This window comes from Thermobia domestica, chromosome 7 (assembly GCF_964235325.1).
Source record: "Thermobia domestica chromosome 7, izTheDome1.hap1.1, whole genome shotgun sequence".
NCBI lineage: Eukaryota > Metazoa > Arthropoda > Insecta > Zygentoma > Lepismatidae > Thermobia > Thermobia domestica.
Genome location: NC_137460.1, coordinates 76,053,972 through 76,073,346, shown reverse-complemented (window position 1 = coordinate 76,073,346; position 19,375 = coordinate 76,053,972). Strand labels below are relative to the sequence as shown.

Below are 19,375 nucleotides of genomic sequence, written 5' to 3'. Positions count from 1 at the left end.
TATCCAAATTACCTAAGGTTTTCGCCTATAACAAGAAATTGACAAGATTGATCTTCCTGGGGTTTCGAAATTGGATTTTGTGTAACAAAATACATCGAATCCATACCATGGGGTTCGCTGAACAAAACTTTTGTTTCTTTGTATGGCTGAATTATGAGCATCCTCCCTATCCAAATTACCTAAGGTTTTCGCCTATAACAAGAAATTGACAAGATTGATCTTCCTGGGGTTTCGAAATTGGATTTTGTGTAACAAAATACATCGAATCCATACCATGGGGTTCGCTGAACAAAACTTTTGTTTCTTTGTATGGCTGAATTATGAGTATCCTCCCTATCCAAATTACCTAAGGTTTTCGCCTATAACAAGAAATTGACAAGATTGATCTTCCTGGGGTTTCGAAATTGGGTTCTGTGAAACAAAATAACCGGAATCCATACCCTGGAGTCTTGTGCACAGAACTTTTAGTATTATTTATTTATTTATTTATTTATTTATTTATTTGTGTGTGTGTGGAGGGGGGGGGGGCTATCATTGGTATCAATATTGAAAAGTAACTTAGTTGTGCTTAAATAATAGTAAAAGGAAAAATCTCGAATTTCTTATGAAAGCTGAATAAATCCTTACTTCTTAGTGTCTTTTTTAAAAAAATCATATAACTTACGATATTACGTACGATATATTAAATATACTTTGATTTCTTGTTAGAAACCAAAGAAAAGAAAAATAAAGAATTCTACTATTTGTTCTTTGTTTTTCTTGTTAGAACTCAAGAAAAGAAAAAGAGCATTATACTATTTGTTCTTTATTTCTTACAATAACTTGTAGATTATGGAATAGAATTTTCAAACGAAATGTAACTGAACAAATAAATACCGGTGCTTTGTTATAAATTAAGTTATATTGTTAATATAATGTTAAATTGTGGAAAATTTATCACAGTAAAATACATCAAGATACATTATACAGGGTGAATCTGAAAGATGTGCACGAACTCCGAGAGGTGATTCGTGATACCAAAAGAAGACAAAAAGTCCTCTGGCATATTGTCGAAATCCGTAAGAGTGATAGGAGTGTCAACTTGGAATCAAAAATCGAATTGTGACAATTGGAACGGAACAGAAACATTTGCACATATTCGGGAGATAATTTGTAACATCAAAAGAAGACAAGAAGTCCTTTTGCCTGTTCACAAATTCTGCTTCGTGTACGAGTGATTCGAAAATTGTATGTACAGCTTTCTGTTCCGTTCCAATTTTTAGGATTCTGGTTTCGATTCCAAGTTGGCACTCCTGTCAGTCGTACACGACGCGTAATTCGATAATATGCCAGAGGACATTTTGTCTTCTTTTGACGTCACGAATCACCCCCCCCCCCGGAGTTTGTACATATCTTTGTATAGCAACTTTGTTGATGGCTATACGTTATAGTTTTATAAACTATTCGGTATATGTGAATTTGGTTCAGATAGTCAGACATAAGATGTTCATAAGATTTTATCACAAAACTAAATGAAACAATGTATCAATATGTTCATTATGTCTTAAGTAGCTTTATTTATGGATAAGGAGTCTGCCTCCAATTGCATTCCATTAAGGAGCAGGTGGTTCAACTCGAAAACTTTCTAAATATATAGTGTGATCAACTGCAGCCCGTTTACAGACAATATCTGTGGAACAACTAACTTGGTATTTAACTACCATTCATAAACAATGTAAAGACATCCATGACGAGTGTACCACACACCATATGCTTCAGGAGATGTCATCATAAGCCTTCAACATGTCCCATTGTGTAACTCATCTACGAATGCCGTCCATGTAAAATTTCTAAGATAACTTTCGATCCATTGACGGACATCGACCTTCATGTTGTCATCTGTGTGAAATTTCTGACCTTTGAATTTCTTCTGTAGAAAACCAACGATTTGAAAGTTATAAAATGAAAGGTCATTGTAAACAGGTTGACGCAACATTTTCTAGTTGAATCTTCGGAACAAGGCATGAACATCGTGTGCAACATGGGGACGGGCATTATCGTGCAATACAATTACCGTAGAAATCAATAAACTAGGTCTTATTTTTAGTGGATGTACGAAGATGGGTTAAAATTTCACGGTAGTATTTAGCTGTAATGACCTCTTCTGGTTTCTTGAAGTCAAATATGATTCATCCATGCAATAATAATAATAATAATAAACAGTAACCATGACTTTCCCAGCAGATACTTGTAACTTAATTTCTTAGGGTGTGGGAATGAGGGTTGTCTACATTGCGTATTGGAAGATTTTGTGCCGGATGAATCGTGGTGTCACCAAGATTCATACGCCACAACAAAAAGTCATCCCTCTTCCAACATTCAAGGAAACGCACCACACGCTCCAGTTTTTGTCTCTCCATCAATATCCTAGGAATTCACTGCCCAGACGTTTCACAGTCTTCTGGGCGGTACCCATAATTGATTTGAATTGCTACGCTTGTAGATCGAATGTTCAGGCCCCTGTTGCAATAACTTTAGACACCTTTGCTCACATGTCCTCAGTGGCAACAACACGAATCTGACAGAATGAGAAGAATCATTGTTCCTGCACGTCCTTTCCTAAACATTCTTGACCAAACGACCATTGTTGTTTTCAATATGCATGCATTGCCATACTTGTCCTTAATCTGATGAAACACTTCAGCCGGTTAACATCCTCTAATAGTAAGGGAATGTATGACAGAACAATGATCTTGTCTGGGCGAGCTGTGGATACGTAACCCCACTTTTCACCTGTCATTCGTGCGACTACAAAATATATGGAATCATTATATCTACCTCACATGAAAAAAGACGATATACCACTATAACTACACATTTTTAAAATCACACTATATTGTAGTATGGTCAGCTGGCGGGTTTCAGTTGGTCAATCCTTATACATACTGTCGAGAGTAATCATAAATAATCCATCAGGTTTCAAAGGGCTGTATTTAATAATAACACATACAATAACGAATGATACATGAAAATATACAGAAACTATCAAAGTTTCAGTCATACTGTTACAAATGTTCGATGTGGCTTCCTTTCACTACATAATACACATCTGTGCGATAGCGTAGTTCGCCCCACACACGCTCTAGCATATCCCTATTAATGATCGTTTGGAACTCTCCCAAAGTTGTTAGTAGTGGAGACACACACACTGTCTCTTTTACATGCCTCCAAAGAAAAAAAAAAATATGAAGCCTTTTTAGGAAAGCTGTCAGATCGGGAGAAACGAAAGCATGTAATAGGAAAAGAAAATACACAACTGCAGAGAAGAGTAGAAGTCACATGTTCGGATATGCCATTAGAACCAAGAACGGATGATAACGTTAGGAAGCATTTTTGTGGATACACGGTCTACAAAGTCATCGGGAGAAGAGGTGAAAATATTCAGAAGAATTCTGTCAAGAAAGTTCTTTGGTACGGAAAGATCAAAGGGGTGGGAATGGAAGAAGACCTAATATATTGCATAATAAGAGTTCAAACTTTGTAGGAAAATACATTGAGAGCATTTCAGCTTATGGATCACACTATCCCGGTCGACAAGATGCAAAGAAATGACGGTACCTTAGAAAAATCCCGAAAAATATCCAGTTTAGCTGTAGATTTACACAGGCCTTTCATACTCTGTGCCGTGCTTGTAGCTTCCAAGTCGCAGATGTAGATTGTTTCACACTTCGCTTAAGAAATAGATTCACATAACTGGAATCACCTATCATCACATGAAATTTCTTTTCGAAGCGTGGTGCAAAACCAACAACGTGTTTGAACGAACCATGTGTTTAGGAGAATTTTATGTAATTATGGTAAAAAAAAAAAAGATGATACGGTATTGTACGTTATCAGAACGATTAGAATATCAGTAAAGAATAACCAAAACCAAAGATGTACAATAACCAAACTTCCAGACCACCAGGTTTTGCGGGAAACCGCTGATTATATCTATCCCGGTCAATAGAACAATGTGTGAAATTTCTAACTATTAAAAATAATATTAATTATACTTGTATTTTTTGCTTTTACAGGAGAGAAAAATTAAAGATATGGAAGCGGAATTAATTGGAGTGCAGCGTGAATTCCTTGCATTGCAACAAGATCGTGAAAAGTTAGAAGCAGAGAAGAACCTTCTCCAGTGTTCTATTAATAACTGTCCAAATATGGTTTGTATATTTTTCTTTGCTTTGTAACACTTGTGTATTCGGAGTCGGAATTATAGCAAAATAAGTTTCCCTAAATCAGATACAGAAAAATTAGCATTATCAAGAGGGTTGCACTTATGCAGCTCCTTATTTTACTTGCTTGCTCTCAAACACAAATTCGCAATACGTTCTCGCTTTTGGATCCATTTTTGGCGGGAATACATGTGATTCTCATGTTAAACTTAGGTTCACGTCTCATATATGGGTAACTCTGGTATTGACAAGAGATATTATATTAAACTCCAAACACAGTAATTAAATGATAAACTAATCGTTGAGCAAAACAAACCAATTTTGTTATAAAACTAATACGAACGTATCTTGTGACAGTTTCGCCAACCAAACACTAGCTTCATCAGACACTACATGAAAATCCTCACATGATTACATGACTTACTTTCGCATGTAAGTCAGTGTCTGATGAAGCAACATGTTTGCTGCGAAATTGTCAGTTTTATAATAAAATTGCTTTGCTTTGCTCAGCGATTAATTTATTATTTAATTATAGTATACAGTAGTCAAAGCTGGTATAATGGAGAATATTCCAAACACAGATTCACGAACTCATCTCAAAAACAGAGACAGTTTTATGACTTTCCCATCTGTATCACGCCAAACTACCAAGTTTTCTAGCTTGGTACTTCTTGACAGGGCTTGGTAAGTTTTTGTAATCCTTTAGCTTCGCAGGATGAAGTCACTAGTAGTGGCGGCGCTTATATAGGGTGAACCGGACAATCGTCCGTGGCCCCGTGCTTCAGAGTATACTCTTCGTTTTTCAAAACATGTATAGTCAATACATTATGCGTCATTCAATAACATTCTGAAGTTTACAAAATTACATTTCTACTGAACAAAAAATGAAGTCAGTTTGGTGTCCTGAGCGGGAACTCATGTTGTGGTGAAGTGTGATGTACGGTTTGGGTTTGCCTTACGCAATTTATTGATGACTTTTGGCAAACAAATTGTTGTCTATCACTGATCATTTACAGTCCTTCGACCTTCTAAAGCTATGATTTGTCACGTGTCTGGTATAATCGAAGAAACAAATAATCATTTGCTTGGCAGCACTCTTCGAACGAACAACTTGTGTTTGTTTCGGCTCTGAAACACCTAAACAATGGATTGTTGTTTATTTTCGGGTTCGTATGAATGAATCCATGTTTCGTCTCTTGTAACGATGTAGTACAACAAATTTGATTTACCTCACTTAAAATTTTTGAGCAGTTCTTTACACCAGTTGACATGAGTCTGTTTTTGAATTTCGGTCGAGTTGTGTGGGATACAACGGTCTGAAAGTTTCCGTACGTTCAGGTGACTGTTCAAAATTGAATATCAATATTCAAGAATGCCTGAATCTCATGATATGTCCAGCATGCACAGCATCAACATTACTGACAACAACAACTGTGGATGAACAGCCTTCACGAAATCCATCTCTGAGAAATATGGGACTACGCTGAAGTTCGGAAAACCAATTGTACACAGTTCTATTGGTTTTTGCTTCGTTCCCACAAACCAAATGAAGTTGAAGGGCCGCGGTGGCTCAGTGGTAGAGCGTTCACCTCTGGTGCTTGGGGTCCCGGGTTCGATCCCAGCCCCCGCCAAGTGAAATTTGTGGTGGACAAACACCGTGTGCGTGGGTTTTCTCGGGGTTCTCCCGTTTCCTCCCCCTTTTTTAATTCCACCATTTCATTCATTACTCATAATCACCGTCTCCTTTAGCCTAACCGGCATAACCGTGGGACGTAAAACTCAAAGATTTCATTTCATTTCATTTCCAAATGAAGTTGCTTGATGAATTTTTTTTTGTTGTTAAACTAATTTTGAAATCATAAAAAGATCATTATCAGGAAGTATTCATGAGAAATATCGTTTCTTACACAAAATTGCTTCTTCGCACTGCTTTGAAAAATAAACGAATAGGCTTAAAGAACAGTCAAAGATAATTTAAACATAGAAAGGTCTATTCTTCCGAATTTTGTAATATTGGAACATTAGCGCCACTGTAAGTAGTAATTTGTAGAAAATTTTTCAGGGGCCTTTTTTTCTTTCAAATTAATTTTTGTATATACAGGATGTTTAAAAACAACACCGATAACGTTTGGAGGTGATTCCTGATACCAAGATAAGACAAAAAGTGTAGGCCAACCTGGGTGCACAAATTCTTCCTTTCGGAGTTATAGGTTGTCGAAAACATGAGAAAAATTAAATTTAAAGGTCCATAGCTTCAAAACCATTAGACCTACCGTAGACAGGTCCAGACTTCACTTAAGAATTAATATGTGCTCTATCCAAAAATCAATGTTTCAGAATCCTAAGATACTCAATGAACAATTTGTATAAAGGGAGTTTGGCTACGGACATTTAATTGGAAGTACTTATCAACCACCTCTATATAGATGGTTGTGGAAGTACCACAGGATTCTGAAACATTTATTTTTGGACAGGGCACATACTAGTTCCTAAGTGAAATCTTGGCCCGACTGTAGTAGGTCCCATAATGGAGCTATGGGCCATTAAAGTTCATTTTTTCATGTTTTCAGCAGCCTATAACTCCGAAAGGAAGCATTTGTGCACCCAGGTTGGTCTATACTTTTTGTCTTATCTTGGTATCAGGAATCACCTCCCAAACGTTGTCGGTGTTATTTTGAAAAATCCTGTATACACTTTATTATATTGCTTATTCATTGCCATTGTGAAGACCTATAATATGCTTGATATCACTTTCTTATAGCTACAGTAGTAAAAAATGCTTAAAACTTGCGCAAAGAATGCAAATGTTTTTAACAATCATGTTTCAAAACCTCCATCTGTCAAGTTTTGTATTCATACTGTTCCTGCCATCCGAAACAAGAACACAGTTCTTCAAATTTCTGGTCGTTTGCGATTTTACAGCTGGTAGGTTAGTTTTGACTATGCGTAGTGTCTTACAACGCTAGAGACTAATAAAGATGCATTCTTCTATATGAGTATCATAATACCATGTTTAGCGTTGTAACGTATTAAATTCACGGAAAGCGAATTAGTAACTGTATATGATCAGAAATAATGTTTTCGCTTAGGAATGAAAATCATGTACGTAGTATAACATATTGTAGATGAAAATAACGTACAATCGCTCAAAATTGATTACTGGTTACTTTAAGATAATATCTATCTGAGTTGATAACTATTAAAGACTTTATATTTTGGATGTTTTAAATTTTTTTATATGCGCTGCTCGGCCTGAATACTCAAATTACAAGGATCGTTTGACAACGAATTTAATTTGGTGTTAAAGAAAACAATTTGAGTTCTTGTTGACGTACTTTGTTTCTCGACATAGTTCCCTCGAAGTTCAACACTTCCCCCAACCTTTCTCCAACTTTGCGAAAATGAGTTTCTCCGATACTTTCAAAATATTCGTTTACTTCCGTATAGACCTTCATTTTACTCAAGAAATCCTAGAAAAGTTTTGCGTTTCGAGAATAGATGATAGTGCGAGGAAGATAAATCTGATAAATAGACAGGAACCGGAAGCAGTTCAAATCATAGCTCGACAAATTCTTGCTTAGCAACACGACTTTTTCTTTGCTCTAGAGTGAAAGAGTTTTCCTTTCTTCCTTCCCTTTTCCCGGATAGTGTGCTCGCCGAGGACATCATCACTCAAAACGTGATGGGCTAAATGGCCTTAGATACCGAAAGTTCAGAAATCTAAATCCTAAGGTTTTTTTTTTTTTTTTTTTTCGTGCAATTTATTGTGCAAAATGAAGTAATTTCCGCTAAGTTGAAATGCTTGTGGCTCTTGCTAACTCGCGCCCTTTCACTCATCTATCAGCTAAAACCAAATCATTGACTCTATCGATGATTTCGGGGCTCTAGGACATAGTGCTTCTTCATGTTTGTTCTGCCACGCTTAAATTCATTTACCTAAAGTCGAACAGTTTCATAGGAAGGACATGAGTTATACAATGTAGATCATAGTATCCTCTCATAAATTTCCTTCGCTGTTTCCTGTTCCAATAAAATGAACTGAATCACACCATGAATCTCAATTTTATCCTGTTTCACTGTCACTTGAAACACTTCTGTTTAAGCAACTCTCACACAACGAACTATTGTAAAAATGATTTGAGACCACAAATTGTTTGTTCATAGAAAGAACATATACATATAACGTTAGTGTCATCTATTAGTATGCGAACCAAGTTATACAGATCAAACAACCCTTGTATGTATACAATTTTCATCAGAAGTCACACTAATTTTATTATTTACAATATATGAATAATATTTTAACTTATCAAATGATTGTACTACGTAGTTACTTTCTTTAAGCATTAATTTCCAACCCTTCCTGCTTGTCTAGTGGCTAGCTCATGCACCTTTGATTTGCGAGGTCGGCAGGTTCGATTTTTGGTGGGGAGAGCATTGAAATTTGAACACTACGATGGTTCGAATTCCACCTTAAACTGTAGGTCCATGTGTCATATGGTCTCGCTGCTGAAAGGAATGCTAAACTCCAATCCAACTAAGAGGCCGCGGTGGCTTTGTGATAGACCGTTCATCTCTGGTGCATGGGGTCCCTGGTTCGATCCCAGCTCACGCCAAGTGGACTTTGTGGTGGACAAACACCGTGTGCGTGGATTTTCTCGGGGTTCTCCCGTTTCCTCCCACTTCATTCATTTCTCATCCTCACCGTCTCCTTTAGCCTAGCCGGCATAGCAGGACGTAAAACTGAAAGATTTCATTTTCCAATCCAACCAATTGTTTGGTTGATTTGGAGGTTAATACCCCTTTCAGCACTGAGACTACATAAGATGAGAACCTACAGTTTAACGTTGGATCCGAACCACATTAACTCTCAGCGGGAATCGAACCAGGATCTGCACCGAAGGCGTATACGCTAACCATAGCCACCTGGAAGCTCTTCTCGATTTGTATTTATATATTTCATGCAAATTACATGAAGCGTTCAAATTAAATGTATTTTATTTTTTTCATAAAACACGCTGTAGTAATATTAATATTGTAATTTGTTATTAACATGTTTAGTCAACTAAATTATTTGCGTGGTGCATTTTCCTTTATATGTTGGAACCACAACCCACGTCTCTTTTCTGATCCTTGTTATATCCATTCTTTTTTGTTAGATATAATACTATGGCATCACTCAAAAATTACTGAGAATTCGAAATTAAATTACATAATAAATAAAAAGTATATGATTTCATAGTTCTATATCTTTATATAGGTTGGTGATTCATGCAAGAAGCCAGGTGCTTGCCAAAGAATAAGGGACCAGAATGAGCGACTTCAACGAGAAATCCGATCTAGAACCAATGACCTAGTTTCCTTGCGTATGAAGCATGAAGACCTAACGAAAATAGCGGAAGACCTTCAATATAAGCTGGAAGTCTCGACCGAGACTACTAGACGAATGCAAGAACGTATAAAAGCAGCTGAGTCTGAAATTCAGCAGAAGGTAACGTTTCACTCTGTTCTTTGTTTGGATGGCAACTTGAGCTTCAATAGCTAATTCATTATATTTCTGTTAAGTCGCCGTCTAATGTTAGCATCATTTCTTTTTTAAAAAATAGTATGTGAGCCTATTTGAGTACAGTTTGTTGTAACTTGAAGGAAATAATGTTTCCTTTAAATTAAGGGAATGTTTACTCAAATAATTTGCAAAGATGCGTACTAGAAAAGTTGTCTCAAAACAACTGAGAAAATCCGTACCGACGTTTGTCAACATTGCGTATAACCTTAATATGTTTCGAATCTATAGATCGGTTATTCTATTAATTATACAAATATAGGACAGAAACTTACCACACACAGGTTGAATGTTAGATGAATTTGAGTGAGGGTTGCTATGTGTACCTCAACAAGTGTTTGTGGTTTGTTTCCTGCTAGAAATGGATGTGAAGGAAGAGCAGAGTGTGCCATTAAGCTTTGTTGTCTATTTAAAAATCTGTAGGAATCTTCCGTTGGAAACTTACAAAGAAGAATGCCTGAGAAAATAAGTACGTAGGACACGCTATTTATTTTGAGATGCCAGGAAACTAGAGAAGTGAGCTGGCAACACTGCATTTTAAAAACCACCCTCCTTCAGGAGTAAAGGTCTGAAGTGATTTGAGTCGCTGCTGTTGTAGAGTGCACGTGGTACAGACGAGTTCTTAGCGAGACATGGGGTTGTCTAGAAAACATTTGCGCGCGATGATCTACTACGATTTCGAAGTCGCTTTAAGTTGAACAACAAAGTCGGGTTACAACGCGCATTTGGTGACCAACAAAGTCCATCACGGACAACTATGTTTTGCTGGTATAGTGAATTTAAAAGAGGATAAATATCGCTTGGTGATGAGGCAGGTGCTGGTAGGTCCTGTTCGTCAGTGACTGTTGACAACATTGAGCCAGTGCGACGTATGATCGAAGAAGATCCAAGATGCACCTATCAAGTGATTGAGGCAGTCCTTGGTGTTAGATGTGCAACAGTCAATTCAATTTTACATCATTATCTCCATATGAAAAAGAAAAAAAAATAGTTGTACATTGAACGATTTCCAAAAGGCAGAGTAAGTAAGAATCGCGCGGGAAACGTTAGAAATGTTAAATAATGGTGGTCATATTCTGTCTAAAATCGTAACAGGTGGTGAAATATACATTTCATTTTTCGATAGTCTTACCCACCAGGAGAGCCGTGTGTGAATTCACGAAGATGACTCAACCCCAACAATGGCGAAAAAGCAAAGATTTGTCAAGAAAATTATGTACGCAGTTTTCTTTCAGAGTACAGGCTTAGGAAAAGCAATTAAGCGTGAAGAGCAACGTACAGTTACAGCCACCTGGTACACCACAAAATGTTTACCTGCAGGGCTTGAGTCAGTCAGGATTCGCGGGTTCATGTTGCATCGCGACACTGCATCGTCCCACACGGCACAAGAAACAGTTCACTGAAAATAAGATGAAAGTCATTCCACATCCGCCCTACTCTCCCGATTGGGCCATGTGTGATTTCTAGTTGTTCTTTAATTAAAAAAAAAAAAAAAAAAAAAAAAGTCCACGTTTCACGACGGAGGACGAGATCGATGAGGCAATTCATAACTTTTTTGAGAGCATTCCCAAAGGTGACTAGCTTCAATCCTTTTAGTTGTGGAAGCTTCGGTTACAGTAGTGCATTGATGTAGGTGGGGCTTACTTTGAACATAAATAAACCTATTCGCATCACACGCCTTGTAATTTTCTTGTACCTCAAAGTATATAGCGTGACCCTCGTATATTAATGGTTCAAAGAGTTTATGGATAGCAGTGATTCTCACTTGTAATCTCGCACGGAGAAAGGCTTGCAATGACTGTAACAGTAGTGAATATAAATATTGGCAGCGCTTTTATACGGAACAATGAACGCTTAACAATTGCAGGATGATAGAACAATCCTGTAGACATTGAGGAAACATGACACGAAAATAACTGGACATGAAAATCAATTTGATGTTGCACCATGATACTGCCAGATACATACGGCCAATCAGTTATTATTATACAGAATGTGAGTGTCACTGTAATGCCAAAATAGTCATGTAGTACAGATTTGTACAGTGTCAGATGTCTGACTTGGCTGTTTCCACATTTAAAAAAGCAGTTACATGAAACAAAATTTGAGACTGATCAATAATTCATAACTTATCGAGGGTTCTGAGACAGCATTCCACAAAAAGAATTTCAGGAGACGTTTGAAAAATAGTAGGAATGCTGGAATACTTACATTCGATTCAGTGGACAGTACTTCGAGAAAGATGATCACTTCCTTGATAAGTAAGGCACAAATCTTCTTCTAACACTTTCTCAGTTGTTTCGGGATACCTGTGTATTACGGATTTTCAGTAATTATTACTGATTTCTATCCTCAGGTGCGGAATTATAAATGTAACAAAAATTGGTACGGATAATACCAAATATGAAAACGCACTTACTAATTTAAACGAGTGAGCACAAGTGAAAGATAACATCTGCGATTGTGCTGATATTACGATAGATATACCATACCGACTCCAGCGGCTGTACTGTTGTCAAGTGGTATGTCATATACACGTGTTATGTGAGCTGTGGGCTTTAGTGCGTTGTCTATTGAAACCATTAAACACGTGTGTACGGCTCTTGTGTGTATCTTTATTAAAAACAGTTGTGATAATATACATAGCACGTCGCTTTCAAAGAGGGAAGACATTTTACCAAAGTACACACAAAGTTACAGTGAAGACTGGCCATGTTTACGTGCTTCAGAGTTTTCTGAAAAATCATGTGTTGTGTTCCGTGTGTAATTGTGACTTCTCAGTCGCTCAAGATCATGAAAAACTGGAGACCAGGACTACGTGGAAACAAAATTTTCAAAGATTGTATCATAATATTTCATAGAAGTTGACAACAGCTCTGTTATAAATGCAGAGCTTTTATTCTCATAATTTCTAGTGGAAAATAATATTCATGGCATATGGCGACCATGTGAATTCTTATTTCGATCAATCTTTTCCGATTCTCCTATAGTCAAAAAACTGCGTGCGGAACTAAAGTAATTACTCTTTAAGTGTATGGCGGATTCTACGACAGAGGAAACTTCACATTGAAGACTCAGGTTCGATTCCGAGCGAAAGCTCTTGTGAATCGGATCTTGCATTAAGCTGTAGGTTAATGTTTCATATCCAGGCTGCTGACTAGGACGGTGAACTCAAATCAAATCAAATACAAATTCTGCGAGAAAGAAAATTGTGTAAGTATTACAAAGTATGCGTTTCCCTTAGCTGCGGATGATAGTTCAGATTAGTCAAATATTATCGATAGCTCTCCTCAAAAGTTGCATAACTAAATTGGTATTTATTCCGAAACTTTTGAGAAAAGATTTTAAAGGTAGATATTCAGAGCGAATGAATGTAGCTACAGTACGTTCAAATCAGCGTTAAATTAAAAGGTAACTGAAAATACACTGTGATTTCAGGTATTGCGGACAGAGCTTGAGGGAGTGAAGAAGGGAAAGTTCAGTAATAAATATATACAGGGTGTTTCAAAACAACACCGACAATGTTTGGGTGGTGATTCCTGACACCAAGATAAGACACAAAGTATAGACCAACCTGGGTGCACAAATGCTTCCTTTCGGAGTTGTAGGCTGCCGAAATCATGAAAAAAATTAACTTTAAAGGTCCATAGCTCCAGTACTATGGGACCTACTGTAGTCGGGTCAAGACATCACTTAGGAACTAATATGTGCTCTATCCAAAAATCCATGTTCAAGAATCCTAAGGTACTCAAGCGACTTCTTTTTTTTTAGAGGGAGTTTGGCTAAGGGCATGTAATTTGAAGCACTCACCAACTACCTCTAGAAAAATTGTTGCGGAGGTATCGCAGGATTCTGAAACATGAATATTTGAATAGCGCACATATTAGTTCCTAAGTGAAGTGTTGACCCGACTACGGTAGGTCCCATAATTTTGGAGCTATGGTCCTTTAAAGTTCATTTTTTTCATGTTTTCGGCAGCCTATAACTCCGAAAGGAAGCATTTGTGCATCCAGGTTGGTCTATACTTTTGTCTTATCTTGGTGTGAAGAATCACCTAAATGTTGTCGGTGTTGTTTTGAAACACCCTATATCTATCTATCTATCTCTATCTATCTATCTATCTATATATATATATATATATATCTATATATCTATATATATATATATATCTATATATATATATATATATATATATATATATATATATATATATATATATATATATATATATATATATATATATATATATATATATATATATATATATATATATATATAAATCTCACAATATTTGTTATATTTTAAATTTGTAGTAATTTTGCCATGATAGTATATAATAAATGATTTCAAGTCTTCATTGGCCTTTTCGCAGTGTAGCTTCTTCCGCTACATTACCAACTAAGACATGTTGATGAGTTTTTCCTTCCGTAAAAACTCATATAGAAAACCTTTGTAAAGAGAAAATAAGTGAGAATACTTTACATATCTAAAACTCTTTACTTTCTACAAACCATGAGTATTTATGGAAGGAAAGAACCCATAAATGTATCTTAATTGATAGGGTAGCGGAAGAAGCTACATTGAGAAAGAGGCTAGTGAACCCTTGAAACCGTCCGTTATGATTAGACATCGGGTTTTTATGCAAATGCATATTTTGTTTGATTATATGCATCTCCGTTAAACTTATAGGGGTTTCTAACGACAATAATATAACTCGAATTGGAAGTTTTATAGTGCATATAAATGCATATTTCAAAAGTTTGAGCATATTTTAGTGCTTAAGAGCATATTCACCATATTCTATGTTTTTATTTTAAATGTATGCTTATAGCATGGAATAAATTCAGTTTTAGTTTATGTTTTCAATGCATTTACATGTCCGTGCAACAGAACAGCTTTTTGCATGAGAGGATGGAAGAATGCGTAATTTATGGAGGACCAATAATGTTAACAACCGATCAGCAGAGCAAAGGCTCTTACAATTGCCAAGACTTTAAGAGGAATCTGATAATGGTAAAGATACTGTAATCTTGTCGATATCAATTCAGAAACACGAGACGCGAGAAATGCTGTTCAGTGAATGCTTACCTCTTATTGAGATTCGGCACGAGCTTCAGTCAGTTCCTGGTGAATTTGGGCGCTCTGTGGAAAAGAAATCGGCTGATGTTATTGCCAGAAACTCAGCTTAGAAAACGATTCAAGCTATGGGAAAATACATTCACAGGTTAAATTTCAGTTTGCCAGAAAATATAGATACTAAACTTTTTTTTTTTTTTTTTTTAAGTAACATCTATTGAAGTTGAGAGGTCATTTTCTGACTACAAATGTCACATACTGGTTTAAAAAAAATAAATAAATAAAATAGAGAAGCATCTTGTGATATACTGTAAGACTAATTACGGGAAGGAGTAAATCCTTAAAAACCGGAAACATTTTGTACAGTGGGAACGTGTATAAAAATGAGGCTAGAATTATTTCGCGTAAGCACTCAAAAATACAAATATGAAGAAAACAACCAGAGATCGATTTCTCATATCACTGTATTTATTTTTATCTCATAATTTGTGCATATTTCGAAAAGTTAGGAGTGTGCAAACTGTAAATGTGATAAAAATGAATTCTGAAGACAAGTCCCTAAAAGGTAATGTACACTTTCGAAGTTACAAGTATATTTCACCTACAAAACTTTGTCACAACTTTTCTGCATGTTCGGAAATGCTCTTTTTTATTGCATTGTTAGTGAATATTAAGTGCTTATTTAACACATTTAACAGCATAGTTGCATGCATATTTCATGAATTTTAAGTGCATAAAAATCCGATGTCTAGTTGTGATATTATTTCCAAGATGGAAGGTAAGAAATGTTGTTTTCTAGGTATTTAATATGCATTATTTAGCTTCCTTAAGTATTAATCATGTCAGGTCTTTAAATAGCTCCTTATATTATTGCACTAAGGCTCTGTAAACTTGCATGAAGTCAATCATAGGAATGTATTTTATATGTTATATATAATCAAGATTGATTTCTTTGTTTCTCCTTGTATAGTTTAACATGTCTTTAGCATTGTCGCTTGTTTATTTTAGTGTTTATATTATATGTAATAAGTTTCATTTTCACTTTTCATGTTTTATTTTCTGTATTGTTCTGTATGTCGGTAACTCTTTAACGTACGTAAGTGTAAATCCTTTTTATTCTCGTCGGAAAAAAAAAAAAAACTATTATGAGATCCGACTGTAAAAGAAAAATCTAAATGGTTGAGTGGAAGAAAAGGTTATGCCTTTACTCCGCCATTTTAAATAATAAATAAATAAATGAAGCCACATTGTATAAATCGCCTAGAAGAAAGAAGAGAAAGAAAAAAATATGAGATCAAAACTTTTCTGAAGAGATGAATGGGGAGGATTAATTAGTATAAATAAATTGAAAGAACATTTCGAAATTTGAATTTGATTTTCGTTCGATATTTATCCAGTTACATTTTAAGACTTATTTCTTTATGGATGATGTTTCTACGTTTTTTTTCCCAGTAATTAATCAGGAATACGCTACTTGAAATAAATGTGATTGGTGGTTATTGATTTTTCTTTTAAATGTAATAAATAAATAAGTAAAAATGATATCAAATAATTATTAATCATTTTATAGAATATATACAGGGTGTTTCAAAACAACACTGACAAAGTTTGGGAAATGATTCGCTGACACAAAGATAAGACAAAAAGTATAAACCAAACTGGGTTCAGAAAGCCGTCATTTTGGAGTTATAGGCTACCAAAAACATTTAAAAGAAAGTAAAAAAAAAAAAAAAAAAAAAGAACTTTAAAGGTCCATAACTCCAATACTGTAGGAACTACTGTAGTCGGGTCAAGACTTCACTTAGGAACTAGTATGTTCGCTATCCAGAAATACATGTTTCGGAATCCTGTGGTACTCACGCAACAATTTTTATAGAGGGAGTTTGGCTACGGGTATATAAGTTGAAGTACTCACCAACTACCTCTATAAAATTTGTTGCGGAAGTACCGCGGGATTCTGAAACATGGATATTTGGATAGGGCACATACTAGTTCCTAAGTAAAGTCTTAAACCGACTACGGTAGGTCCCATAGTGTTGGAGCTATGGATCTTTAAATTTCAGTTTTTCATGTTTTCAGCAGCCTATAACTCCAAAAGGAAGCATTTGTGCATCCAGGTTGGTCTATACTTTTTTCTTATCTTGGTGTCAGGAATCACCTCTCAAAAATTATCGGTGTTGTTTTGAAATACCCTGTATATATCAGATTATTTGGATATAAATGATCATTTTCAAACTGCATACTGTAGCTGAGTTTTGCAACAATTGTCACAGTGAGGATAATGATTAAATATTCGGTAAAAGTTAAATTCCACACAAATTAAAGGTATCAATTTATTTTATTTATACAAAATGTATGTACTTCGACGGGAGCTCATGCGGTTCGGATTCCACGTTAATCAGTAGGTCCCGTCTCATATAGCCTCACTGCTGAAAGGAACGTTAAACTCAATTCAACGTTCAAAATAGTTTCAGTCTGCACATCGCTGTTTATGATTCTCAAGGCTCTTTTTAGCATGAACACATTTTTTTCAGAAAATGACTTATATTCATAAGCAAATATGTGGTAGTATGTTGAATTAAGTCAGACGAATATGAAGGTTACGAGAATACTTAATTTTATTCATATGTTCTGTTTCTATTTGTATTTTTTAAAGGCAAGTTACAGTCTTAAGTATAAGCTAGAGATTTAGACAAAAACCTATGTTGTTCATTATAATTTTATTGTGGTAAATCTTTATTTTAAAACTTCCTATTTGTTTCAGAAATGTACATGCCGCGGTGCAGGAAGCTTCGACGGTAGTATCAATATGACACAAGATATTCAGCGTCTGAAGAACATAGAAGACGAATTGGAGGAACTGCGAGCGGTATATGATGATCAATGTACACAGTTAGATGAGTACAGGAAGAAGGTTAGTAGACTTGAAAGCTTGCATCATTTGGTTATATTGTACAAGATGTTCCATTCATTTGAATACATATAAAAAAGGCAAGGTCTCTCGTAACTGACAAGAGCGGAACTTTACCGTTTCCGGATATAAGGTCATTAAGAGTAATTATGAGATAGATTTTACAATTTTTCCACGTTCCTCATCTTACATTAGTTTTGAAAGCTGTTAACCTAGGCAGTAGTTTATGGTGCCAATAGAGTAACAATTTGCTGCCAAGAAATTTCCTGTCATCTCATAAGTTGATGAGTAAATATCAAATTAGTGCTGTCTTACAATTTCTCTCCAAAAGGGTAACTATGAGACACCGGGTGGGTAATTATGAGACATCTGTTGTCCCCAGCTTTCTGTATGTGATATTGAGGTATGAAGGAGTCCACTTGTGAGACAAAGAACTCTTCGTTATTTTGTGCTTATTACATATAAGTATACAAATGTTTGGCTGAGTTACAAGAAAATAACCAAGAAAGGAAGTGGAAATAGCTACTGATGTTATTCTAACATTTGTGTGAGTTGACTGTAATAGGCTTATAGTCCAGTAGCCTATATTAGATAGTTTCAGGTTACAAGATAGGCTTATGAAACAGATTTAGGCCAAGTTCTAGGCTGTTCACTAAAACAACTTAGGCTACTTCTATTTCTTTATGTTTTAGTATATTGATAAGCAGCTTAGGCTATTTTCAACAAAATAATGTAGGTCTACAATTTTAAAAGTTATTAAGAAACAAGATTATAGGACTGCCTAAACTACAGATTTTTTGGGAAACAACGTACTAGGATACAGAGACAGATTGCAGTTATTTCTCAAATACATTAATCTAGCATGCGTCCATGGGCGGAGTTATGGGGGGTGGGCATTTCCCCCCAACTTTTTGACAAAAAATAAAATTGCTAACAATAAGATAGCCACCTTCCAATACCTCCGAGACAGACCCCCCCCCCCAGCAGACAAATTCTAGGGCATGTCCACGGAAATAGGGACAAAGTTCATGAAAAAAAAAATTCGTTATAATATTTAGTCAAGTTGTTCTTTTGATAAAAATATAATTGTATGTAGCTCGCATCATTGAATTTTTTTCAGCGAATTACTATTTTCTTATTTTTTCCGTAGGTTAACTTTCACCTAGTAAGTTTTAATGTTGATTATATTATACAAGCTGTATTTATTATTACATAAGTCTTATTTTTTTCTATGTCGGTATTCTAAGTAAAATTTCACATAACATATATTAATATGAAGCCTTTTCTTAAAGTAATGTTCAGTGTTCAACTTAATTAAACTGTGCTTATTTCAAGTTATTATAGATGTATGTTGCGTATTCTTAATAATAAAAGATCTTTGACAAATGTAACGTAAGTTACCCGACTCTGTGCGTATTCCATTAAAATAAGTAGTCATAATATGTAAATAAAAATTTAATATTTTTGCCATAATTAAATTATATGTGTTCCTTTCTTACATAGTAATTTCATGCACATAGCTACCAGGACAAAAGAAAATGTACTGAAAAATCACAGCCTCCGAATGTAGGGAAAAAATTTGTAACGTGAGTCACTATAGTATTTTATTTTTCCCTAGGTTTG

At 35.5% G+C, this 19,375-nt stretch overlaps 1 protein-coding gene across 3 annotated transcripts in view; it reads left to right on the top strand.

The window, feature by feature from the left end:
• LOC145690204 (uncharacterized) overlaps positions 1–19,375 on the top strand; it is a 300,212-nt gene that overhangs the window by 235,925 nt on the left and 44,912 nt on the right. For all 3 annotated transcript variants that reach the window (XM_081764867.1, XM_081764866.1, XM_081764868.1), the window contains 3 exons: positions 4,056–4,190; positions 9,463–9,693; positions 17,606–17,755. In XM_081764867.1, coding sequence (XP_081620993.1) covers positions 4,056–4,190; positions 9,463–9,693; positions 17,606–17,755 — 516 coding nt within the window. The remainder of the gene's footprint in view (positions 1–4,055; positions 4,191–9,462; positions 9,694–17,605; positions 17,756–19,375) is intronic.